This window comes from Cuculus canorus, chromosome 1 (assembly GCF_017976375.1).
Source record: "Cuculus canorus isolate bCucCan1 chromosome 1, bCucCan1.pri, whole genome shotgun sequence".
Lineage (NCBI taxonomy): Eukaryota > Metazoa > Chordata > Aves > Cuculiformes > Cuculidae > Cuculus > Cuculus canorus.
In genome coordinates, this window is record NC_071401.1 from 50,266,639 (window position 1) to 50,292,996 (window position 26,358).

The window sequence follows — 26,358 nt, forward strand, 5'->3', positions numbered from 1 at the left end:
GCAACAAAGCTGGTGAAGGAGCTGGAGAACAAGTCTTACGAGGAGCGGCTGAGAGAGCTGGGGTTGTTTAGCCTGGAGAAGAGGAGGCTGAGGGGAGACTTTATTGCTCTCTACAACTACCTGAAAGGAGGTTGTGGAGAGCAGGGAGCTGGCCTCTTCTCCCAAGTGACAGAGGACAGGACAAGGGGGAATGGCCTCAAGCTCCGCCAGGGGAGGTTCAGGCTGGATATCAGAAAAAAAAATTTTCACGGAAAGAGTCATCGAGCACTGGAACAGGCTGCCCAGGGAGGTGGTTGAGTCGCCTTCTCTGGAGGTGTTTAAGGAACGGGTGGAATAAGTGCTTAGGGGCATGGTTTAGGGAGTGTTAGGAATGGTTGGACTCGATGATCCGGTGGGTCCTTTCCAACCTGGTGATTCTATGATTCATATTAGCTGAGAGGGAGTAAGTGCCTTGCTGGAGCATAGGGATCTCCTCCAAACCTTTTCTCCAGCTCCTAGAATAGGTATGTGTTCACCTGAAAATAATTCCTGTACCAGTGGTTAGCCTTTCTGTTCCAGCTTCGAAATGCACAAAGGCTGGACTAAAATCTGAAAACCCCATACCTATAGAAGTCCCTGTATCTTACTGAAAAAAGTACTGAAAGACAATATGCCTTTGGAAAGTCTGCTGTAGTAAACTTACGCACCATTAATGTAAGGGAAGAGTCATTCTGAATATGTTTTTACAAAAAGACTTACAAATGTCTTGACCACGTTTTCCTCTGTTTTCTGACACAGAATTTTCTTCCAAAGTAGAATCAAAATGTCCTGAAGTCTCTGAAGTATCACATTCATTTGTTACAATGCAGTATTTTCTTCCTTGTATAATAAGCTTATGACTCTTCTTTCAAAAGTTCAGGATTCTTTCACTTATTTATTTGAAAAGCTATGTTTAAAAAAGAAACACAGCATAACTTCAATCTTATACCAGTTGATCTAACTGCCATAATTCTGTTTGGGTTTTGAAACAAGCATCAAAAGCTGAGAAAGCTTTCATTCTCTTATGAATATATATATTTATATATTTATACCTGAAGTATAAAGCAAACAAATACATTACTTTCTCATTATTTTAATTAAATACATGATCACCAATTCTGACTGTCTTAGGATATTGCATCGATTTGCCAAATTTGTATTGAGTCGGTCTTGCTCTTAGAGTGGAGGGAAGGAGAGACTGAGGTTAACTAAATCTGCTTTGATATTTTTTTTTTGTTTAATTGTCTTGGAGATTCAAGGATCTCCAAATAATAATCAATCAAAACACTCTCCTCTGTCTATTCTGCATGGAACCATCATCATAACCAATTAATACAGCCCTAGACTGGATGGAAAACTAGTGATTAACCAGGACAATAATTGATTGCAATTAGCTAAATTCCAGTGTAGCAGAAGTCACCAGTTAAAGCCTTTTGGCAAAACAGGTGTACAATTTAGCGTGCTCAAAATATGGATACAGCAGAATTTTCACTTTGCTTCAGGCCTTTTTTGACCTTGACTGAGGGATGAAGGCTTTTAGATACACTGAGTGTTAATTTTTTAAATTACCTATCACGGTCAGTTAACTGATAATGTATCAATTAACCACAAAAAATCATCTGTATGCATCGCTTCCCATAAATTTCTATAGTTCCACTTCTTTTGAAGTATTAACTGTGCTGAAATCAAAGCACATACACGCAACTGCAGAGCATTTTAGAAATGTACGGCGTTATTCTGGTGACACCAGGTGTTGAAAGTAAAAAATGTAATACATTACGTATTCAGAAGCATGCCTCTATTAATTGATGGTTATCAAGTGGTAAACAGTGAACTAGTGAAGACTTGTCATTTGTTAATAATTTATCTATTTTAAAGGAAATGTTCACATGCTAAAATCAAGAAGTGATTTACTACCTGTCCTAAGCCACGTCAAAAAGATGAAATTACATTCTTATACAGTTTCTCTTCTTCCCAAGTCATAAATTATGCAGTTTCTTGATTTACATCTCGAATAACTCTCTAATTATATTATTTAATTTTTCTTTAGTTAGTTAGCACTATTGAGTGAGTGTTTCCTTAAAGAATGCAGAAGTAAAAATAACTGATACTTCCAAATGTCCCTAGATACTGTTTGTCAAATCTAGGAGAAATTATGTTAACTGTAATAACACATATTTGGGCAGGAAGAGTGGCATTGGGAGGCAGCAACTGATTTGTTCAAGAGCTGAAATGTAGCTTTCTGTGGTCAAGTTGGACTAGGTAGTTATTTAATAATGTTTCGTGCACTTTCAGCATGGTATGGATAATGTTTATCTTTAAAATTTTCAGTTAACATAATCTTAAATGAAAAAAAAAATATATTGGGTCAATCTGTAAAATCATACCTTCTTATTTCAACTTTCCAATGTGAAATGTATTTGTTGCGAACGTGAGCAAATGTTTAGCCAGAACTGCCTCTTGAAACTGCCAGGCCATAGTTGCTATGAGCCAAGACCTTTCAGTGGAAGCATGGTCCTGCCTTCTTCATGGTATCTAATGGAGGCTCCTCTCTTTAGTTGTGGCATAAAAATAAATAATAATCGTGGTTATAAGTTCACTTTAAATTAGGAGGAAAGTTGCTGACAAGAAGAGCAGTTGCTTTTATATTAGGTATTGGTTTGTACTGAGAGAAGGTGTGTGTCGAAAATATCTGCTGATCCCAATGCAAGAAGAAACTTTTCACTTAGAAAGATAGAGAATTGCGAGGATTTTCTGTTCTTGTTCTTCTAATCCTGTTCACTGACACTGAAATTGGAAAAAGTAAACCATAAGGAAGTGAATTGGAGGATACTGTACATACTACTGGGTATTTGAGACCTATTTGGAAAGGTGGGATCCAATAAAACAGAGAAATAAAATAAAGCTGATTGCAGCAGGTATGAATTGTTTTCTCACTTTCAGAGCAAACCCTGGAAGAGGGTGAATATAGCGTTTCTGTTGTCACTTCTGCCTCACATTCATGGTATAGGCAGTGGATACTAGTTTGGCAGTTACCCTTTTCACACTGAAATCCATGCATCTCCTTAGGTCTGCTCTGCTGACTACTCTTTTCTCATCATTTTCTCACCTGTTTGGGCTGTGTGAGGAGGCTCTTTTGGGGAGATATTAAATCTACTTGAAGGATATGCTAATTTATATTTAATTACCTTTGCTTGGGATCTGCTCCAATTCTAAATTTGCTGTATCTTCAGACCTAGTGTGAGGCCTTTAGAACATTTTATGTTGTAATATTGCCTTGTCTTCCCTCTGTTCCTCTTTTCCCAACACAAAGTCTAGGTTGATGGATAGTTGTACTTGCACACTCTCCTAGATAACTGAGCATGCGAGTTTGCCCTGACGTGCACCCAAAGCAACTGTGAAGACTTATGTCCCTAGAATACTGTTTTTATCAAAGAAGAAGCACTTTTTCAGCTACTCTATATGCTGTCTTAATGCAGGAATATTGCAGATGAAAACCACCTGGTTTGTAGAATTAAAATCCTTCACAGAATTACCTGGCACTGGTACATGTGAAACTTTCAGATGCATAAGACCACTTTCAAATCATTAAATACAGACATCAGTAACTGCAGGAAATGAAGTAATGGATGCAGTTCTCAGAACTGTAAAATACACAGTCTATATTTGCAAATCTAAGCCATTCCATCTCTTTATTTTTAATCCTATAAAACAGAGTGATCAAGGAAACAAAAATCTTTCCTATATGTGCACTTGTTCAACCTTTCATTGATGTTTCTGAGTACAGATTCATTGATGTTTCTGAGTACAGATGAGGTCACTTTCTCACAATTAATCTTAATGAGATTTTACCTCTGTGATGTCTCCAGTGTTTCCCTGAAATACTTTTTCTTGTTGTGCCGTTCTCTAACAATCGTGTCATTTTGGTGGCTGGCGCATGCATCTCTTGTAGCTGATGAGAATGATACCCTATACTGGTATTGACTTCCAACATTCGTGCACACGTCTATGAGAAAAGGGAGAAAGCTCTGAATGGGAGTGGTGGAAAGTGGTTGGAAAGTGAGCATGTGTCTTTCTGAGGACTGTAAAATAGACATAATTCTTCTTGAGTATTATTTTCTCGTGGCCTACAGCTTGGTTTCATTCACTCATCATTCTGTGATTGTTAAGAGTGTTAAGATTTCCTTTTATGACAGTCACCCATCTAGTTGATGAAGGGAAGCAAGTAGATGTGGTGTTTGGGGATTTTAGCAAAGCTTTTGATCCTGTCTCTCACAGTATCCTTCTGGATAAACTGTCCAGCTTACAACTAGACACGTCCATAACACATTGGGTGAAAAACTGGCTGAAGGGTCAGGCTCAGGTAGCTACAGTAAGTGGGACTACGTCAGTCTGGAGGCAGATCACTAGTGGGGTTCCTCAGGGCTCAATGCTAGGAACAGTGGTCTTTATAAAGTTTTTATATATGATCTGGACACAAGAACTGAATGTACATTAAGTTTGCTCATAGTAATAAACTAGGAGGAGCTGTGGACTCCTATGAGGGTAGAGAGGCCTTACGAAGAGATCTGGATAAACCAGAGCTGCGCAAGCACCAACTGTATGAAATTTAACAAGAGCAAGTGCTGGATTCTCCTCCTGAGGCGAGGTAATCCTCTTTATATGTACAAACTGGGAGACAAGATGCTGGAGAGCAGAACTGTGCAAAGAGAGCTGGGGTTTTAGTTGGTGGCAAGTTGAATAGGAGTCAACAGTGTGCCCTGGCAGCCAGAAGGGCCAACCATATCCCGCGGTGCATCAAGCACAGCATACCTAGCCAGGCAAGGGCGGCGATTGTCTTGCTCTATACTGCAATGGTGCAGCCCAACCTCAAGTACTGTATGCAATTTTGGGCACTGCAGTAAAGGAGGACGTGAAACTATTTGAGTGTGTCTAGAGGAGGACGACCAAGATGGTGAAAGGTCTCAAGGGCGAAATTTACAAGGACCAGCTGAGGTCACTTGGTTTGTTCAGCTTAGAGGAGATAGGGCTGAGGTATGACCTCATTGCAGTCTACAACTTCCATAAATGGGGCAGTAGAGAAGGGTTGCTGATCTCCTATTTCTGGTGACCAGCAATGGGATGCGAGGAAATGGAATGAAGTCAGGGAAAGTTCAGACTGGACATTAGGAAATAGTTCTTCACCGAGAGGTCAGTTGGTCATTGGAACAGGTTCCTCAGGGAAGCAATCATGGCACCAACCCTATCAGAGTTCAAGGAGTGTCTGGATGATGCTCTTAGTCGTATGGTTTAGTTTTAGGTAGTCCTATGAGAAGCAAGGAGTTAGACTCCATGATCCTTATGGGTCCCTTCCAGCTTGCCAAATTCTACGGTTCCCTTGTTGCCTTCAAATGATGAGTCCCCAGAAGTTCTTGTCAGTGGTCCCTAAGCACATGTTTTTACACATTGTATTATTAAAAGGCATCTTATTTTCAATTACACAGTTCATAGGCCATCTAATACGTCTGTAGCATGAACCAGTCCTCAGGATGCATCACGCACAGATGTGGTAGGCACACAACCGTTTGCTGTAGCAAGGGCACTAATAAATGAAATACAGTTGATTCCTGAGGAATAAGACTGGTAACTTACGTCGGTGTTTATTACTCCATATTTTTATATAGTCCATTATAATCTTCCCTTAACTAACTCCTTATTTCTGTACAGTTCTTGCCCGTGACTTGGTCTAGAGATATTTTCACTGCATATTAAAGAAAGTATTTTACTTGACTCCAGTTCCATTGCATCCTCCTTCTTAATGGAGGTTGTTTTAATGACATTGGTCTGGCTTTTTTGCATTCAGAATCACGTTGCCTATTATTACCCATCTCATTTATTTCCAGTACTTTGTTCTGTTCTTCTCCTTTTATCAAGTTAGTAACAGAAATTCTTTCTCTAAAGTCACTGAAAAGAGGCTACACAGCATATATAAACCCATTTTCATTTATATAAATATTTTATTTGCAAACAATTATCTCATATGAATATCTGTGTAATTCAGATTAATATTATATAATGTTTTCCTATTATAGCCAGACCTCTGTTTTAAGATGCTTCTCATTAAGGCTTCCTTTCAGGCATCCTGGACAAAACCAAGGAGACCTTTAATTAGATTAAATTCTGCATGCTATCGTAAAACTAAAATAGATTTTTTTTGTAATTGCAAATGTATATCTAAGCAGAGACGCAGAATTATTTCCATCAGTATTTCCTGTGAACCTCTTGTGGCTCCAGGAGAAGATTTAAGGGCTTGCGTAGCTAGTTTTCATCATTGTTCAGCAAATACAGTCCTGTGTTAAATTTTGCATCAAACTACAGAACCTGTTTCTGCATCAGAGGCGGAACCACTTCTTGTCTGAAAGTAACCATTTCGTTCAACACACTATTACAGGACACACATAAACAACTTGGGAATTTCTTGTCTTCTTATCTTTGACGGAGGATATTTTAGATTCTGGTCAGTACATTTTCTAGATCTGAAAGCAATCATTCCAGTGCCTTACCAAGAGCTTTTTCAGGCTTTTTTTGGATGCTTCCTGAGTATGTTTTTGTTTCTTCTGTGTAGAAGACAGCAAGGCCTGTAAACATATTTACGTTGAGGTAAGGACACTTTTGCAGTTGGTGAAGAATGAGGTGAGGTATGTTTCAGATTTCACTTTGCAAGCCTGTCTTGGAGAACAAAAATCAAGAGCAGGACAGTTGAAATAACTCATTAGTTTTCTTTTCATGATGATTTGTGACTTTTTATCTTTTCTGTAATAAAGTTGGTGCTAGTTTCTAAACAGAAGTGATATGCCTCAGTAGGACTGAAGTAACTGCATACATCTGTTCACGGTTCTTTGTAGTTTCGATCTGGTGTTTTGGTTTGGTTTGTATTTTCTTATCTTTTATGATATTAGAAGATGGTGTAAGAGATATGTTGCTGAGATATGGATTGGGATTTTATTTTTTGCTTGTATTAAGCTGCAAGATGAAATTTGCTTTCAAAAAAAAAGTCTTTTATTAAATAAAACTACCTGCATAGCTTATCGAAGTAAGATTTGCATGTGTTTTTAATTAATTAAGCAAATCAAATAATTGCAGTTAGTGAATTAGAATACAATAGAATCACACAATAATTTAGATTGAAAAAGACCCTTCAGATTGAGTCCAGCCCTTAATCTAACACCTCCAAGCACACCACTAAACCATGTCCCTAAGCACCACATCTAGATGTCTTTTAAATATGTCCAGGGATGGTGACTCAACCACTTCCCGGGGCAGCCCATTTAGCTGATTTGTTATCAGTATGTCCCATGTTAGATATTATGCTTTTCCACAAATTTGAGTCATAGACTGAGAGGACAGTATAAGCCTCTGTTCTTCCAAAAAAAAGAGGCAACAAAACCTCCCCCCAAAAAATATTGTTAGTTTCTTAACTTTAAAAATTTTGACCTGAATAAATTAAGTAGAAGAAAATTATTTCTGTGTATCTCAGAAGGAAGATCTGTTGAATTTTTTTCACCTTTTCACATTTTCCCCTGTTTGCCCCAGACTAGTGTTTTGACGTACTTTAGAGCTGTAGCTGCAAGCCACTGATTCTGCAGTTCTCCTTCATTATTATATAAACACTTTTCCTTTTGTGCACCCTTAGTAACCTCAGCTGTGATCCTCCAAATGTTAAGAAGAGCTTCTCCTTCTTTGACTGCTACCTAGAGGAATGCATACAAACAAAAAAAGCATTTATTTTGGTGTATTTTCTATGAGTATAGAGATATATATATATCTCTTGTTGTCTACCACTCCTTCTGAACCTCATAGATTTTGCATGACCCAGCTTCTGAGCAAACATGTTTGGCCATGACCCCATGCAGTCTATAGCCTTCCTGATGGAATGCTTATAATATTGTTTGGGTTTAAATCTGGTGGTTCTTCCAGTACAGCTGGTCTTAATCTTCCTCTCTCCTATTCTGACCACAACTCTGTGTAGAAAGTGTACAGCCTGGAAAAAAAAACCCCAGTCTGTTGGGGTTTCCTGATGCTTCATTTCTGCCACATTGGTCAAAAGTTTGCGTTTCAGTAGCTGGTTCACACTAGGGTATGTAGGTAGTTTCTGGAGGAGAAATAGTGCGTTTATGTGACAATGTTCCCAAATTTATACCTGGATTTACTCTGTGACTCATTCAGCAGAGCAGATTTTGTTCCCTGAACATCTGTGGTTTTGTTTGTGTTTTAGTGAGGTTTGAGGAGCATCATGTTGCAGCAACCCTTCTGCATGGTGCTCCAAGACTATGGCACCTTGGCTCATCCCAGTGAGCCATCCTGCTGCCGTATGCAGAGCTGCCTGGAGCAGCCTCCAACTGTTCAATTGGGACATCTGACTGCCTCTTGCCCAGCCAGCTGTGTGGCAAGGACTAAGAGCACTGTCAGGTGCTCATGGAGCTGCTGGGTCTCACCTGGGCAGAGCACATCTCGCCGTCAGCCCCGTGCTGTGGCACCTCTGTGATGGCCAGAGCAAAGGCATAAAATGGACTCCAGAGCCACAGGCTCCTGCTGGTGGGAGTCTCCTGTTGGCAGGAGGTTCGTCTTGCTGAACGGCAGAGTTTAATTTAACATCTCCTTTCTAGGCTCAGTCACACTGCCGAGGGATGAGAGGATGGTGCTGTGCCATGACCTGGGTACCTCTCCCCTCCTTACAGAACATCATTGTGCAGCCATTCCCTCATTTCCCTTGTGGAAAGGCACCTCACGATCTTGCACAGATCCCATCTTTTCTCTCTTCCCCTTCTCTCTCTCTCTCACCATCTTTTCACTGTAGAAAAATATGTTCCCATGCCTAGGTACTCAAAAGTGTTTGCCATGTTTTGCAGGCTGGGATGCTCTTCTTGGTCCAAAACAGCGAACTGACTGCTCTGGGTATTGGCATGTAAATCAGTGTGCTGACCTTGCGAGGAACCCATCCAAGCTGCAGGCTGTGTCCTGAGTTTCAGGATGTCAATGGTTTGAAACCGTGGGCTATGCTCTGCATGTCAATGACAGAAACCACTTCAAATTCACGGTAGCATCCCAAATGGTGCTGGCAAAGCAGGGCTGCCCTATCAAAAGTTGTTTTCCCTTTTTCCTCTAATGGTGGTCTGACATTGGAAGTTAATGTTCCATTTGGTTTTGGTTTTTTTTTTCCTTTTATGTAGATATAACAGTTTAAGCATCTAGGATAAAGATGCAAAAATGAGACATTTCTATGTCATTTAACTTAATTGTTTTGTAATGGAAACAGCATCATAACGACCAACTATGCTGAGTGGGATATTGAGAAGCCATCGTCTAGTCTGCTACCTTTCCATAAGGTGAGATTAACTATAGCTGCCTGGTGGAAAAGGACCTGGAGTTGCTGGTTGACAGCCAGCGGCACAAGGTGTTCAAGAAGGCCAATAGCATGTTGGCTTGTGTCAGGAACACTGTGGCCAGCAGGACCAGGGAAGCGATTCTGCCCCGGTGAGGCTGCACTGTGAATCCTGTGTTCAGTTTTGGGCACCCCCCAGTAGAAGAAAGACGTTGAGGTGCTGGAGCGTGTCCAGAGAAGGGCAGAGAAGCTGGCGAAGGGTTTGGAGCACAAGTCTTATGAGGAGCGGCTGAGGGAACTGGGGTTGTTTAGCCTGGAGAAGTGAAGACTGAAGGGAGACCTTACGGATCTCTATAACTATCTGAAGGGAGGTTGTAGTGAGGTAAGTGTTGGTCTCTTCTCCCAAGTAACATGTGATATGATTAGAGGAGACAGCCTCAAGTTGTGCCAGGAGAGGTTTAGACTGGATATTGGGAATCATTTCTCTGCCAAAAGAGTGGTAAAGCAGTGGGACAGGCTACCCAGGGAAATGGTGGAGTCTCCTTTCCTGAAGGCATTCAAAAAGATGTGTAGACATGGCACTTTGGGACATGATTTAATCAGCACGGTGGTTTTAGGCTGATGGTTGGACTTGGTTGTCTTAGAAGTCTCTTCCAGCCTTAATGATTCTATGATCCCTGGTTGTTTGGACAAATAGGTATTTTTCGATAGTTCCAGTTTTCAAGGCTTCCAACACTGTTGGATTTTTCAGTAAATGCTTCACATCCCGGTTGCCACTTGAGAATAAGATGCTTGAGATATTGTTGTGTTCTTGCAAAACATCGTTCTGTTGCTCAGTGTCAGTCAAAAAGGCATTGGAGGGAAGGAGGGTGAACAAAACGAGAGGGGTGATTTATATCTCTCTATAAATGCATGGTTTATCCATTCTCAAATATTTCAGTTCTGGTTTCCCTACCTCAGAAATCTGTAGAGGAACCAGAAAAGTTAGAGAAAGAGTGGCAAAGATGATCATGGGTAAGGAAGTTTTTTCTCCATTCTGTTAAATACACATAAACTCGTCGGCCTAGTAGAGAGCAAGAGCCGAAAAAGTATCTGGTGGCACAGAGGAGATGCACAGGGACCCCTGACTCAGAGGAAGAGCCATCAGATGAAGCAAGCTGGCAGCAGGGTTAAAAAAAAGCCCTGAAGCAATTTTCATGTCACGCACCCGTGTGGAGTTGAGGTGTGGGACTGCCTGCCACTGGCTGCTGCCATTGATGACCCTTCACAAAAGCAGTCATGCAAGCTCACAGCGGGAAAAGGCCTTAATGCACCACAGTGCTTAGGAAAAGGGTCTGGACCAAAGTCTGGAAACGTGTCGCTGTTGCCTTGCCCTGTTCTGACTCTCTTGCTGAAGTATCTGCTATTGTTCACCCTCAAGTAGAGGACGCTGGGCTCACAGAATGTATTTGTGGTACTTACTATGGTCATTCTTACACCCTGTCCGTTCCTATGATTAGAAAGCTGTTCCTATCCACATTAATTATTCTATACAGAGATTTTGCCTGGCTGTGTGTTGGTGTATGTGGAGAATCAGTTGTCCCTTCTGTAAGGCCTTTGCCTCTATTTGTAGGTGACCATGCCTCATCTCGCCAGCTCCTGGTTAAACTGAAGAGCTTCCACTTGTTCAATCTGTGCCCCAAAATAACAGTCCTGAACTCCTTTTCTCAGCGCTCTGCCCTGAGCTCTTTCTAACTATTTTTGCAATCCACAAGTTTCTGAATTGTATTAGCAAGAAGCTGATATAACATTCCGTCTGAGGCTCTTAGAAGAATACTTAAAATAATATTAAGGCAAAACAGTCAATAATACTGATATATTCTCCTGAGGGGGCAACTTCCCCGTCCACCCTCGACTCAAATTTGTCCACATCCATTGACTTTCCATGTTCATCCTTCTTTTCTTGTCCTAATGCACTGGCAATCCACTGTTGTCTCTGCACTATCTAGAAATTTAGTCTGTTAATCAATCTAATGGTGTATCCAGCATCTTTTTGTGTGTGGTGGTTTTATCTGATTGTCACTTGGAGGCCTCTGTAGCTTCTCCTAACAGTCACTTTGTGAACGAAACTCTTTCTGGCAATAGTAAAAAATAATTTAACTAAGTTTCTCTATGCAGTAGAGTTGAAAGTGATTTGAAAGTTTCCAACAGACAAAAGGCAGATGTTTGCTGTGATGCTGGATGAATGTGAGATACATGAGCAGTGCTGCGATTGATCCTTGTCCAGAGGGAGGGCATCCTCACTCTGCCTCCTGGAAAATACTCCGAGATACTCCAGCTTAAGTGCAGGCATATTTGTTGGTTTGGGGATGTAAACTATCCAACAGTTAAATGAAAAGTATCTGCAAAGTAGGTTAAGTGGCAGGTGGTGCCCAGTAGCATCCAGCATGGCACTGGTTACTCTAATACTCTTGTTTGTTTTCATAAACCACCACCTCACAGTTTAAGAGCAGACAACTGCTGCGAGGAGACCATAACCTCTTGATTTCAAAGGAGCCATCATTTCACTGGTGCCTCTGTGCTTAATGTAAGAAAGGTGTCTTGCCATAAACTTTTTCCGAGGTATTCAGCAAGGTTGGAAAGGGGTCGGCCCGGGCAGGAAGCCCTTGTCTGCGCTATAAAGAAAATAGCAAGCAACAAAATGAAAGCATCAAAGGACCAACAGGATGCAGTCCCAGGAGTCCTCTCTGGCATGTTAGTCCTTCTTGAAAGTTAGCATTGAGTGAAGAGTGACCTTAAAACTCGCTTCATTCAAACAGACTGGGCTCAAGTTTAAAGTTCAAGGCATTTTGTTTTTTCACCTGTTTCCTACAGTTTTAAGAAACTTCTGAAGAATTAATGTGTAACTATATCTGGTCACTGAGCCAACATGGAGAATTTTTCTCAAGGGAAAATAATGTTACTGTATAGAACAAGGGAAATAGATACTTTCTGAGTTGGGAGAAAAAGCTTCAACAAAACAAACCCCCAAACCGCTGCTACTAAGATTGTAAACAGCCCTGGAACCAGTGTATTGCACACACTATTTCTTATTCTGTTTTCCAAAGAAGCTGGTAGGATCCTGTGATTGTCTGAATCGTGGTGAAAGAATGTTTTTTTTGTCAAAGCTGCTGCTTGGGAAGCAATGTCTTGTTTTGGGCAAAACCTGGGACCAAAGAGACTGGTTGCAGCAGTTCAGCTTCATCTGCGAGTTCGTGTTGACTGAGCCAGCAGCTGACTCTCGTGGCCACCCGTCCCTCTCAAACCATACTGGAGCTGTTGGGCCCCAAGAGGGGAAAACTAAAGCCCTGACCTGAAACTCCATCAGCCAGCAAGGGCAGACGTGGATCTGCTCATGCAGCCCTACCACTGCTAATGCTGAGCGGCAGCCTGGGCTGCTGGCTGGCACAGGTTACGAACCACCTTTATTTTTACGCAACAGCATCTTCTGCCTTCATGATACTGAAATAGGTACTTTATTTTTCTGGTCTTCGCATGTCACATAACGAAGCAACAACTAGTAATTGATCCCGTGAAGAGTTTGGCAAGTCATCTTTCACAGCTAATAGAAATAGTTTGAAGAGATGACATACAGGTTTTGCTCACATTTCCCTGTGTTGTTAAATTTTAATAGTTCTGGCATGAATATTTAATGAAAGTACCTTCTGGATGGGTTTGTTTTGTCCTGGCAGCTAGTACTCAGTAGAGAGCCTGGGGCAAAGGGGTTGGTTTGGTTTTGGTGGGTTGCCTTTTCCTCTTAGTGGTTTAGTGTAGGTAAGAAGTGTCAGACTAGATTGAGTGAGAAAAGGCAACTTTTTCTTGGTGAGTCAGCAAAGGGATGCTGTCTGTAACTCTTTTCAGCTGCTTCGTGTGGAAGTCTATGAAATGACCGTCAGATAAAATTCTGCTTTTAACTCTCCTGCCACAAGGTGGCTAAAACTGTTTTGAAAAGCCACGATATGCAAAGAAACGGTGCTAATTCATCTAACAGCCTTTCTGCAACTCAATGCTCAGGTCATAGGAGAACAGATCTAGTGCACAGAAAATTATGCATGTCTTAATTATATGGTGCTACATTCAGAAAATGGCTTTAACAAGTTTACTTCACTCCCTCCTCGGGTGAGTTTGTCTGCTGAGCTTGACTTTGAGTCGTGTAGTTTTTTATTTTAAGTAGAAGAAGAAATCATTGTACCCAGCTCATCCCACACGAACGACAGAGGTGTGATGGGGAGCTCAGAGGCCACCTGCCCACAAAGCCACAAATCTATCAGTGCATCAGCCTCGTGGCTCTCCCCAGACTGAGGCTGAAACTTCAGATTCCCGCTTTGTCTGTATTTGTACTGCCTGCTGAATCCATCTACTCCAGTGCTAAATTGGAAACACTTAGCTTAACCTGGGTTAGCAAGTTCTTTTGTTGTTGTAGTTGAATTTTGTGGGCTGTGCACTAGGGTAATGGATGTGTTTCTTTAAATCAGTAATGTTTCCGAATAGCCAACTGCTGCACCATCAGAAACACATACTTTTTCACCAATTTTAGGAGGGATAACACTCTTCCCTGCAAACTTTTTGGAAGCTTATCTCCAGCTGTACTGTAAGGATAGAGCTTTTGTTTAATGGAAATGAAGCATATCTTTTTCTTACAGATGCACCACTCACTATTGAGCTTTTTATGTGCATTTTAGGTTTCCCTTTTTATTTTTTAACTTATTAACTCTGACAAGTAACCTCTTGGTTGTGAACAATTTAATTCACAATTCATTTTTCTGATTCAAAGTGAACACGAGTGCCCTAATCCCCTAATGGGAATTAATTGCATGTTTCAGTGCTTAAGTCTGATCCTTTCGCAATCCCCACTGGGACAAGTTTCTTCCTGAAGGATCTGTGTTTGTTATTCAAAACACAATCTGAAAGGTAATGATTTTTCTTATAAATGGGAGTCAGACTGAATATTAATGCTGTTTTTATTGTAAGGGAATGAGCTGCATCCAAAAAAAAACCTCATCTATGTCATGATAGGTAAATTATGCTGAAGTATATCTGATAAGATGGGGGGACATCATCACTGTCTTTTTTTCCTTAAGTGAAAGCTGTCTGCCAGTAAATAAAGGCATACACCGTTTTTGCTTGGAAAACTGTATTCAGTTTACAGAGAAAATGTGCTTACTTCACCAAGGGGGAAATTGCTTTGCTACTGAGTATTTTAAATGACACGCCTCTTGGCCAGAAATATACCCCTTTGATAACCCACCTGAACTAACAGTTTACTAAAGTAAGAGTAAATAGCAGAAAATAGATTAAAAGTTTCTACTTCTGGTTTGTTTTTAAAGATATTTCAGATTTGAAAAACATTGTTTGATGACCCTCTTTCCATAAGGATCTGCCCATGCTCTTTTGATGTTGGGTGTCTGGCGAGTAGCCGCCAGACGGCAAAACACAAGAAACTATCAAACAGTACAAGAACGGCTGCTGCCCTACAAAAACAGTGAGGGATGGACAGGGCACAGCATGAAAAATGACCCAGGAAGTATGAAGATACCTTTATGTAGTTGTTAACCTTTCAATAAAGCCAGCCTCTTACCCCATTCAAACCAATTTTGAGTGGTTTATGTTCAGAGATAGAACAAATATTAAACAATTTTGTTAAGGGTCTGTTTTCAAGCGAGGGCCAGCACATGTGCAGATCGGTTCCTTCAAGTTGCTTAGCACTTTGAGGTATCTGTCTGGGGAGAGAGGGGACCTCTCCATTACCTGGAATTTCTGCCAGCAGCCCTAGCTTCCAATTTTGTTAGGGCTGATCAGCAGTGCCAAGGAGAGCCATCATCACTCTCCGCCTCTAAAGGAGCAGGGCAGATCACTCCTTTCACACAGCACCCACTGGTCTCAGCTGTGGTTGCTACAGGACACCCCATTTCTCTCCCTGGAGCCGCAGCTTGCTCTTAGGTGTTTGTCAGTTAGTCAGCAAGCATGACCTCGGTGCTGGGGTTATCGAAAACCCTTCAGTGGGTCTGCAAAATGACACAATACCAGGTTAAACGTGCCCTGCTGCCACACCAGTGGGGCTCGTTTTGGTCTGGCTTGAAAGCCTTTTCCTCCCTCCTTGTGACAGGCAGGTCCTCCATTCATCTTGGTGATGTCCTAGTTTAGCTTGCTGCAACTACAAGCATCGTGCTGCTTGCTTTTCTTTTCCCATTTTTAAAGTTTGTGACCAAATGAGTGTTACTATTTGAAAAATTACTATTGAATTCACGCAACTGCGGCACATGATGACCCAAAGTTTGAAGGCATTAAGTTGCTTTCAGATGATTAATGCCACTGTGCTTTATCTTGCCATGAAACGAGATGACACCTGAACTTCCAGACTGCAGCTGGGCTCTTCTGTTACTGAATAAAATGCTGTTTATTAAATACCGAGTGCTGCCACAGTGAAAGGAGAGCCCGAGCAGAGGAGGGAGGTGGCAGGTGCTTCCCAGGGTGTGTTGGACCACACGCTGAGATGGCAACGCCAGGTGTCCCAGGTAGTGTGTGACCAAGTCCATCAGCTCAGGCTTTAGAACACAACACCCCACCCCAGCAAGGGAAAATCCACTACCTGTGGTTTCACACCTGCAAGTTTTAATTACCAAGTTTGATCTGGGCTAGTTAAACCATAATGCAGCGGAGCAGCATAGGAAAGTGTCTGCTTAGCTAAACTGAACCATGATTTTGTTTTAAACCCCCCTTCCCTAAAGGATGGGCCAAGTGGAGCTTGTTTCTATCACTAGAATGGCTCCCATAATGGTGAAAGAGAAAAAAAATATAAGAAAGGCTCAGCCTTTTTTTCCCAGGGCTCAGGGATGTGTAGGCTGAGGTTGAGGATTCCTTAGAGAAAACCATGGGCTGTAATTTGATTACGGCAAAGAACCATAAGCGTGATTTTCTCCTGGTATCTGTTTTTCACTGTTACTGTTTTTCACTGAAAAGCTTGAATTTAGTACGATATTTAAATTAGATGTAGGACTATGAGAGTTCTGCACGCACCTTGAATCTCACGTGGCCGATGCGTTTTAGCATGGGTGTGGTTCTCCAGAGCAGTGGCCAAAGCAGCCACGTGGGTAATGTACGTCTTTGTCTTTCAGCTGCTTTTGCAGGTACGATGGCTCGTGTCTTTGTTTACGGCACGCTGAAGAAGGGCCAGCCCAACTACAAGTACATGATCAACACAGCCAAGGGCTTAGCGAAATTCCAAGGAAGGGGCCGCACGGTGGAGAAATACCCACTGGTGATTGCAGGAAAATACAACATCCCTTACATGCTGAACATCCCGGGAACAGGACACCACGTTGCTGGTGAGATTTACTCAGTTGATGAGCAGATGTTGCAGTTCCTGGATGAGTTTGAAGGCTGCCCAGACATGTACCAGCGTACCCTGAAGAGAATCGAGGTGGTGGAGTGGGAAGGGAAGGGTGGCACAGGCGAGCTACGGGCAGCTGCTGAAGGCATCCTGGAGTGCTTCGTGTACAGCACAACGACATACCCACCCGAGTGGGTCGGTCTCCCCTACCATGACAGTTACGACTCCTCAGGAAAACATGGCCTCTCCTACGTTCTACGCGAAAGCCGGGATTAGAAACGGGAGATAATGCAGCCCAGCCGAAGACATAGTACTAAGCACATGTTGATCAGTAACTTTTCCAGGAAAGCTGTAATACCTTTGTATTAAAACACAAGATTCCTTGTAACCACCCCAGCCCAGCAGCCTTGGCGCTAGCGTTGAAGTCGTGTAGGCCCAGAGATGGGGACTCATCCCTAGCTATTCAGTGTCCTCTTCGCTCCCGCTAACCTGCTGCGAGTAATCAGGTTTGCATGAAACATAAAATAACTGTAGTATTTGTGCACATCGGGCTTGGGGTCTCCTTATTTGCTCCATCCCGCCCTTTGCCTCAGTCCATGACCGAGGTCAGTGAAAAGTAGATGAACAGACTAAATTTTTTGGTTTTACCTGAATTTACAAATTTTCTTGTGTAGTTCTCCAAGGTGGGTGGAATAATGCTGATACTATTGCACTAACAGCCGAAAATGATTTTAAAAACTCATGTCTGCAAACAAACTAAAGCAAAACTGGCATTAAATATTGACATGTAGTAGTGTCTAGTAGGTTACTGAATGTAAACAGGGAGAGATAACCATATAGATACTACACACTTCAAGACAAATATTAAATTGCTGGAGAAATAGAGAAAATTTGAAGACTATTCTTACTGTGTTACAATGTTTTCCTGAGCTGGAAAAGCGTACTTCTAAAAGATGTTTCTTTCTATAAGGTACTGTGAAGAAATGTTAAAAGAGTATAAGAGAATTACATTTAAAATTGTATTTTTAATTCAACAATTTAAGCACTTTAGGTACCACTTCAGTTCACTGAGTGAATGTGGGGTTGGGGGGTAGGTATGGGTGTTGGGGACCTGATTTCAGCTGCCCACCACACGACAGCAGATGCAGCTGTTGTGGGCACTTAAAATCACAGTGATTTTTAGCCAAGCACTTTAATGCAGCACTTGAAACCATATGCAAACTGAATTTCTTATCGGGAAAAAGATTTTATATACATTATAAAAATTATCCAAAGGACCTGTAGTGTGATTATTGCAACATTAAACTGGAAAAAAAAAAAAGAATGTAAAGAAGACTACTGTCCTTCTGACCCAACCAACTGTGCTGGTTTCTATACAATCTGGGAAAAGCGTGGCTTTCTGTTGTTACATAACTGTGCCTTAGATTTTCTTTCAGATGCAGTGTTTGGTACATATAGATTGTGCAGTAATCAGAACTGCCAAAGGGACATGAGACATGCAGTGGGACAAAGTACGATTAAATGTACTAAGGGTGCCATTACGAACAATATTGTACTTTTGTTTCTTTGCCCGGTGGTGGCCGAAGATCTGAGGGAGGGAATTTATGAGGACAGGCTGAGACAGTTGGGGTTGTTCAGCCTGGAGAAGAGAAGGCTCTGAGGAGACCTTATAGCGACCTCCCAGTACTTAGAGGTGGCTACAGGAAAGCTGGGGAGAGGCTCTGTATTAGGGAGTGCAGTGGTAGGATGAACAGTAACAGTTTGAAGCTGAAAGAGGGGAGATTTAGATTAGATAGTGTGAAGAAATTTCTTCCTGTGAGGGTGATGAGGCACAGGAGCAGGTTGCCCTGAAAAGCTGTGGACGCCCCATTCCTGGAGGTGTTCAAGGTCAGGGGTTTTTTTTGAGTAATCTGATCTAGTGGAACGTGTCCCTGTCCATGTCAGGGGTCTTAGAACTGGATGAGCTTTGAGGTTCTTTCCAATGCAAACTGTTCTGCAATTCTATGAATTAACCCATGGATGCAGGGTACGGAATCGGCCTAAGCATATCAAGTGACAGGCACTGCTGTATCTCATTTAGAAAGAGATGGAAAGCTTGGGTTGCTGCACTAGGCAAATGAAGTAATTTTAAAGTACAATAGTCATGTCATGTCTCTTTACCATACTTTTGTTTAGAACTGTGCTTCTTTTGGAAGCAGCAGGACAGCATTAAGGATGTTCATTGGAAGATCTGCAGGGTGTCTGCCTCAGTTTCTCTAAATCAAAAAGCATTAATTTTCCTGGATGGCAGGTACTACCCAAACACTCTCCTTATTCATTCTTGATGGGTTTTGTGAACTGCTTAACAAAGCAGATCCTTGTACTACATTATTCCATTACTAGCTGTGTGATTTGGTTGGCAGCTTCTCAATAACATGAAAAAATGCCTCTTCAATGAAAAGTTTCAAGCAGAATGAACCTTTCTGGTCGAACATGAGTCATCAGCCCTGTCACAGACTGTTTTCGTCCTTCACCTTCCAGTAAAGGGCCCAGGTGCCTCTGGGCAAAGGGTTTTTTTTCTGGGAAGTGGCATGACTCTGCAATCCTAGGCAAGAACAGGAGAGCAGGCCTCCTCCTGTCTGGGGCAGTGGTCAAGTCAAAGCAGGCACCGTTAATTCTGGTGTGTGTAAAACCTGTTGGAGGAGGTGAGAGCAAAGGCAGGAGTATCCCAGCATCCTGGCCCAGCCGGAGGCAGCGGCAGAGGCTTAGGTGAGAGCATAGGGACAGACATGATGCTTATATTGTGCACGGACTGCGGAGGTCCCTCTGCATCCAGTGAGCATCACCTGCTGACTTCCTGAGCTCAATGAATCAATGGAAAAGAGAGCTGCCATTAACCAATTAATGAAAAACAGAGCTTCTGTTAACCACACACTAACATTTTGAACCCAGTAAAAGTCTGCTATCTTCACCACCCTGTGGCACTGAGTTCCTGAGTGAGGAGGGGGAAAAAAATACATAATTTTACCTGTTCTTAACAAGTCACCAGCTGTCTCCCCTCTGTTCAAGTCTCTTAAATCTTCCTCCTCTCCAGGCCCTCTCTGGCTTTGCGTACTGGACACACAGTTCCTCCAGCAGGATATTGTTATTATGTATTAGGAACAGTCCTAGTTCTTCACACCATTTTTAGTAAAAGCATCTGCACAACAAAAGATCAGACACCTGGTTCTCCCCTTCCTGTAAGAGCCCAGGAGGCAGCACGTCCGGCCTGAGGGACAGCAGGTGTCTCTAGTGATATCTTGGGGTGACCATGCGGATTCGAGGACAGTGCCAGCTCCTTCTGGAAGGATTTGCATCCAGTAGTCAATTCAAAGAAGATAAAGGAGCGGGGGGATCGGTGTCTGAATAAAAGAAGAAAATTCCCATACAACTGTAAATGAAAGTCCACAGAGAAAGTCTCCACTAGAAAATAAAACATCTGATCTGTCATTTAAATCTAGTCTATACAAAGACTTCAAAATATTAAAATAAACCTGATCAGAATTTAAGCCATCAGCAGTGCATGTTCAGCGCTTACACAGAGCATAGGGAAACAGCTCAGTTCATGCAGTGGTTAATTTTTCACTCTTACCAACCATTCTGTACAGTTTGTCTGAGGCCTCAAACCAATGATACCACCATGAAGAAGACAAACTGGATCTGGGCTTTTGTTGTGCTTTCATTTTTCTTTTTTTTATTTAAAAAAAAAAAAAGAGGCTTTTCCTGTTTTAAAGCAGAAATTGTATTTTATTGATTTTATTTGATCCTGAAAAATCAAAGAATTACAAAGGTTATGTACAAGTATTTCTGGAAGTAAAAATCTGGGATCTGTTGCCAAGGTTTAACATCTGTGTTTGCTGTCTTAACCGCTGATACAATAAATACGACTGTATAAAATCTGGTGCATAGCATTGTCCATTTTCTGTGTTGAATCGCCTCAATCTTACCATACGGATAAAAATAACAAAGGCTTAGCTAATTCAACAGTGTGGAGGCAACCTTTCATTCCAGTTCCACCAGCAGATCTCCTTCTCCAACAGTATCCCCTGCTTTGCAGTGCACAGCTTTCACCTACGGTACAGAAACAGAAATGATTTCAAACCCTCCTCAACAGCACAGTTAAATAAATGGTTCGGTTGACGTTGTTTATATAGAGTAGCACATCGGCATGCACAGGGTAAATGGCTGCTATGCAAGATTATTACCAACGTGGGGATCACAAATGCATGTATATTGGAAGGGCCTCAAGAGTATGACAGCTCGACCTCCAATGTTCAGAGCCCAGCTAAGTTTTGAGTATCTCTGAGCCTGGAGACCACCACCTTTCCACTGCTTGACCAAATCACGTACAAATCCATCAAGGTATTTAGGGCTCCTACCACTAGCTGGTTCTCTTATGACTTTAAGCGGCTGAAGACGAGAACATCGGATGGAGATGGCACTTCTAACAATTAAAAAGCACCTTTCAGCCATCTGTTTGCACTGCTCATCATTTACTGCTAAAATTTTAAATCTTTTAGAGGACAGGCTGACACTTCAACACTTACACTCAGATGTTTCAGTGAACTATTCCAGTGTATCTTGCATTACAGATTTTAAGTATAACTGAATTTTGGGACTGCAGCCATGAAGCAGGTTTCCCTCAATCTCCAGATTCAAATCTGGGATTGATTCAAATCTGAATTGAGATCCTTTAACATAACTGAACTTGGCAAAGGGCTGCCACTGCTGTATCTTAGTTATATACTGATATGCAGATTCCCAAATTTTAGTTCACAAAGAGCTTATTCTAGTCCCTCATTTCCTCTCCAGAAGGCTGTAGCGCACCTGAATTCCCTTTCAGCGCATGGAGCTCCAGAAAATATTTGAGGCTGTATATTAGAGTTTGCTTGCAATATTAATTCAGAGCTCACACTGACACGTACCCAAATCCCTGCTCAAAACCTTATTTAGCAGCTCAGTTTAGTTATCCAAACGTTACCACCTTAGGCTCCTAAAGGAAAACTGCAGCAAATCCGAAATACCTGTACTGCTACGCTACTGGCCATGTCCGAGTTGTGACAGTCTGAAGCCCCGTGAGCTGTAAGCGTACCTCGGGCTCTGTAGCGCGGGCATATTCACAGCGCTGCTCAAGAAATGAAGCTGAACACCGCACACGGGCAAAGGCACCGTGAGAGGTACCAAAAAAAAAGGGCTTTATTTCTAAATCAATAGCTAGGCAGCCAACGCGGTTCCCGAGTCGCAGTCTTTTAAGGGATGAAAGCAGTGCGAAAAATACTCTCCCCCTTTCTCTTCTTTCTCTACAAAGCCAAAGTTCGGCAAACATTGTAGCTGGCGAGTGTTTCAAAGTCCCCAGTGAGTTCTGATATGCAGCGGGACCAGCTCCCCGCTCTGACCCACGCGCAGCTGTCCCGTAGGAGACAGGAGGCACGCCAGTTCCTCTCCATCTTTCCCTCATTTTTAAACCACCTGCAGCTGGAGTAAACTCAAAATAGATAAAACCAAGCCACTTTTCTCACAATTATAAACAGGAAAATGGGGGTTGATGCAGAAAAGGAATTCAGCCTGGAATGAAAATGGGAACATCTTCCAGCTGAAGACAAACAAACTGAGTTTCAAAACACAGTTTCAAAGCATCAAAACATGGATGGAAATTGCCAGCGTCAAACAACCCATTCCTGTGGAGGAGCCAAGTTATTTTAGCACTCAGAGCCATGACTTTGCACTGCGGAACAGGGTGAATTCTGTTTAGCAGCTTCATTTCCACACAGCCCCAAACTTTTCTCTTTTTCAAATTCTTAGAATTCTAAAGAACCAAATAATTTGCTCACTATTCAAATGGAGACACCAAGGGGACACTGCAGGGTGCATGTCAGGCCCACTCAATGGCCTGTGCACCATTCAAATCCCACTTTGAAGGTATAAGCCAAATGTGGGGTTTACGTGGCATCTGTGCAGAGCAAGTGGGTGATATTTATTATTTGGAGAAGTGCAAATAGGATTTTAAGGAAAAGGCCCATGGGTTGCAGCATGGGTTGGTGGGAAAGGGAAGGTTAAAGTTAAAAATAAAAAGGAGTGGGTAGGAGGGGGGTTGGCATTTTAATTACAAATACTCACTAGTTAAAAACAGTGGATGCAAAGAGCAGCAGGAAGAGGTTAAACAAAAGAAGCAAGGATGAAAAAAATAAATGCTAGGAAATATTAATCAAGTGAGAAAATAAATTATATAGAAATTAATGCATGAAAGAAGAGAATAAAATGGCAATGTTAGAGCAACAGAGGAAGGTATGTTCTCCCTCTCTGTGTATTTATTTTCCCCAAGACCCAGTTTTGCACTAGATGCCCTGGAAGAGGCGAGCCCTGCCTCTCAGCTTCAGTGACGACTCTCGTGCTGTGCCAAATAAGCCTTTCTTGTAAACACACAAACAGTCCTTGGCATAGAGACCCATCCTGAGATCTCAGTGAATCCAGCCAGTGGGTAACCTCCTCCCAGCCCTGGCGAGTCAGGCTCCTTGCTGCCTCCCTCTGGGCTGAGGGATCTTGCACTGGGGGTTGATTTATCACTTTTTATAGCAAAATGGCAGTGCCTCAGAGAGAGCAGAGGGGCCCTTCCCCAGACAGAGAAGGGCTAGGGCACACTAGGAAATATGAGATAGACGAGAATACGTAATCCAGATAAAGACTCTACTTTCCTTTTTCAAAGGATGGATCAGGAGCCTGTGCCTAGGTGATGGTTTCAGGCTGTGAGTTGTAATCTGGCACAGGGATGCTCTGAGGCCCTGACATGGGGGCTGACAGTCCCCAAACCAGATGGGGTTTAACGCACGCCCTTGTCACGTTAAGCTTAACCAGTTCCCCACCCAGAGGACGGGTTTTGGTACACTCTGCGCTGCAGGAGCAGAGTCCCAGTTCAGGGACTGCAACACCGATTCCTCTGGAAGCAAAATACCACAATGCACAGCCTCGCAAAGCTTAACACGTTTGCAGATCTACGCTTCATATTTAACAGTCACAGTAATAAATAAAATTGCTTTTCTCATCCTCCTGAAAAAGCACTTTCTGTGCCTCGTTCTAAGTGTTTTTTTAATGTCAAATTGTTTGCCATTAATGAATTAACTGGCAAAGAGATCTCTCTTGTTCAGTTGCTCTCTGGAAAGAGGGAATATGGCAAAACAGTCTACAACACCTTTCAATTCAGCTTGGCGTTGTAACATCACAGAAAACAAATCATTTAAGAGAAAAAGAGTTATATGAATTTCTGAAGCCAGTAAAACTATTTCCTGCTGTGCTATCTAAGGCTCGGAACTACTTAACAGCATTCACAGCAGATGCAAATGTTAAAAATTAAAGGCACCTCACTTTGAAAGACTTACAACAATCAGACTTAATTCCTTAACAACCAGAATCCTCATTTTTTCCTTTTTAAATTCTATCTTATTTGACAAGATGCATATGGTTTTAAGTGACCCAAGGTAGCTTACCTTGCCTGTTTTAGCAGCAATCATACTGTTCTGCATTTTCATTGCTTCAATTACACAAATCTCTTGACCTTCTGAAACCTGGTAAAATTAAAGCAGTACAAAATGAGGATAGAAGATTTGAAATGTTCTAAGTATGTATGATTCTTCTGGAGAATAAAGGGATTATTTCATTAAACACTAAAAACACTTCCACGGCACAAGTCAAACCAGGCAGCTACACAGTGAGGACACAACCACAATCATAGATCGTGTTTGCATTTGACAAACTAGCAGCAACATAAGGGAAAAGCAATCACCTACTTAATACTATTGCCCCAGACAAACCTGAAAGGCTCCTTCTCCTATCCCACAGCTTCAGCTCCAACTTCTACAGTTCACATTTCACAGCCATCACAGTTCAACATTAAATCCAGAGCAGAAATTAAACCTGTGTAGTTTTGGCCAAGGAGCCTGTGCTTTGCTTCCAATGGCACAGATCCCACAAGATAGTAATCCCCATTCGGAAGTCAAAAGTTTTTTGGCACACATCTCAGGGAGCATGGGCTAGACGCTCCCACTGGGCTGATACTGAGCAGAACATCACCCCTCTGCGCGTGGCAGTATCCGAATGGCGGCTGATGATTTTGGACCGATGTAGGGGAGCATGTCTGCAAGGAGCCACCACCTCTCATCCACAAGAGAAGCATCAGGAGGCAAAACCATCATTTTAACCACAGCGGATAGCTTTTAAAGGGAAACATCCAAGTTCCTCTTCCTGCTTGTTTGCACACTAACAGGCACGTTCAAATCAAGGTCACCAGTAACCCACAGGGCTGCTCTGCCGGGGCTCCCTTTTGCCTCCCAGACAAATCCTCTCTCCACAATGCACAGAGGAAACAGCCGCTTGAGGCTTTACAGTAGTTGGGGTGAGGGCTGCCTGCCTGCCTATACATGAGGGAAAAAACACAGGATTCAGGATTTATGTGTTCTGTAACCCAGCCATCAGCCAGTCATCCTATGAAGATGATGTATCCCAGAGAGGGAAGGGCGCTGGGCCCTACCTGCCAGTATTTAGGACTTGTGCAGGTACACCCCTCCGGGATGCCGGGCTCAATGTGCCCACTACAAGTCTTTTCATTAGACTCTTTTGCAGACGTAGTCTGCCATTCACTTATTATCCCAGCAAATCTGGGATCACTATGATGTCAAAGTTTCATTAGAGACGGTGATTTGAAACCTGTACAGATCTGGTCTATGAATTGTTATATGTGCTTGTTCCCTCAAAATGTGTTTGTTTATATACATGCACGTATACACACATATATCATTCTACAAATATGAAAAATGAATAATGTATATATAAGAATAAGTGTGTACCACTTCGGAGTAATAAACTGCATAACAGACAAGCGTGAAGTCAGAGATCAAATGAACATTGTATGAAGTACATTCTGAAAATTGAAATAAAGCTTTTTTTTCCTATTGTGTTCACCAGTGTTAAGCATTTCCCAGTGCTACTCTTGGATAATGTCAACTGTACATTTGAAGCAATGATTGAGAAGCATTGATATTTGTCTACGTAAATTCTGAGCAAGATAGAAGATGTTACGTTAAAAGGTGCATATGTCTCATTTCTCCAACAGCAGCTTTTTGGGGTAAATAAGGAAAGCATTTGCTATGGGAACATGGCGAGCTAACCGAATACAGGGTAATAACCAACACCAAACATTTCACCTGCAGAAATTCCATCTGCTTTAGGTTAGTATTTAAGTCATTAGAAGTTGTCAAATTCAGTGAATAGTATCAAAGATTCGTTCTTTGTCCCCATTCGTTTCCCTTCTATTCTGTTTCCCCATCTTTTGTCTCCCTCCTTCTACACCTGCCTGTAGCCTCTCCCAGTGGTTTCTCCCTTCCTTCCTCGTTTTTCCTTCTCCCTACCTCATTACCGAGCTCTTCCATCCACTGTGCACCTTCCAGCCATTTCTGAGTTTAAGATGATGCTATGAATATCAGCTACTGTTTGATTTTTAAAAAAAGAAGGCAAGAAAGTTTGTTGGAGGGCTTTATTTATAGCATATTTAGAAATAAATTTGCCATTTTCCGGTTAAACTCAGCTACCAGAATGCCAAGAATATGGGCCTCTAAAGGCTGAT

General features: G+C 42.1%; 2 protein-coding genes across 3 annotated transcripts in view; one reads left to right on the forward strand and one right to left on the reverse strand.

The window, feature by feature from the left end:
• Positions 1-20,436, forward strand: part of GGACT (gamma-glutamylamine cyclotransferase) — a 34,585-nt gene extending 14,149 nt beyond the window's left edge. For both annotated transcript variants that reach the window (XM_054064883.1, XM_054064877.1), the window contains exon 2: positions 16,513-20,436. In XM_054064883.1, coding sequence (XP_053920858.1) covers positions 16,530-17,003 — 474 coding nt within the window. In that variant the 5' untranslated portion in view covers positions 16,513-16,529 and the 3' untranslated portion in view covers positions 17,004-20,436. The remainder of the gene's footprint in view (positions 1-16,512) is intronic.
• The window catches only part of PCCA (propionyl-CoA carboxylase subunit alpha), a 289,809-nt gene continuing 283,886 nt past the window's right edge, over positions 20,436-26,358 (reverse strand). Inside the window, exons 23-24 of the mRNA XM_054064867.1 lie at positions 24,227-24,304; positions 20,436-20,816 (exon numbers count right to left, since the gene is read on the reverse strand). Of these exons, the coding sequence (XP_053920842.1) occupies positions 20,748-20,816; positions 24,227-24,304 (147 nt within the window). The 3' untranslated portion in view covers positions 20,436-20,747. The remainder of the gene's footprint in view (positions 20,817-24,226; positions 24,305-26,358) is intronic.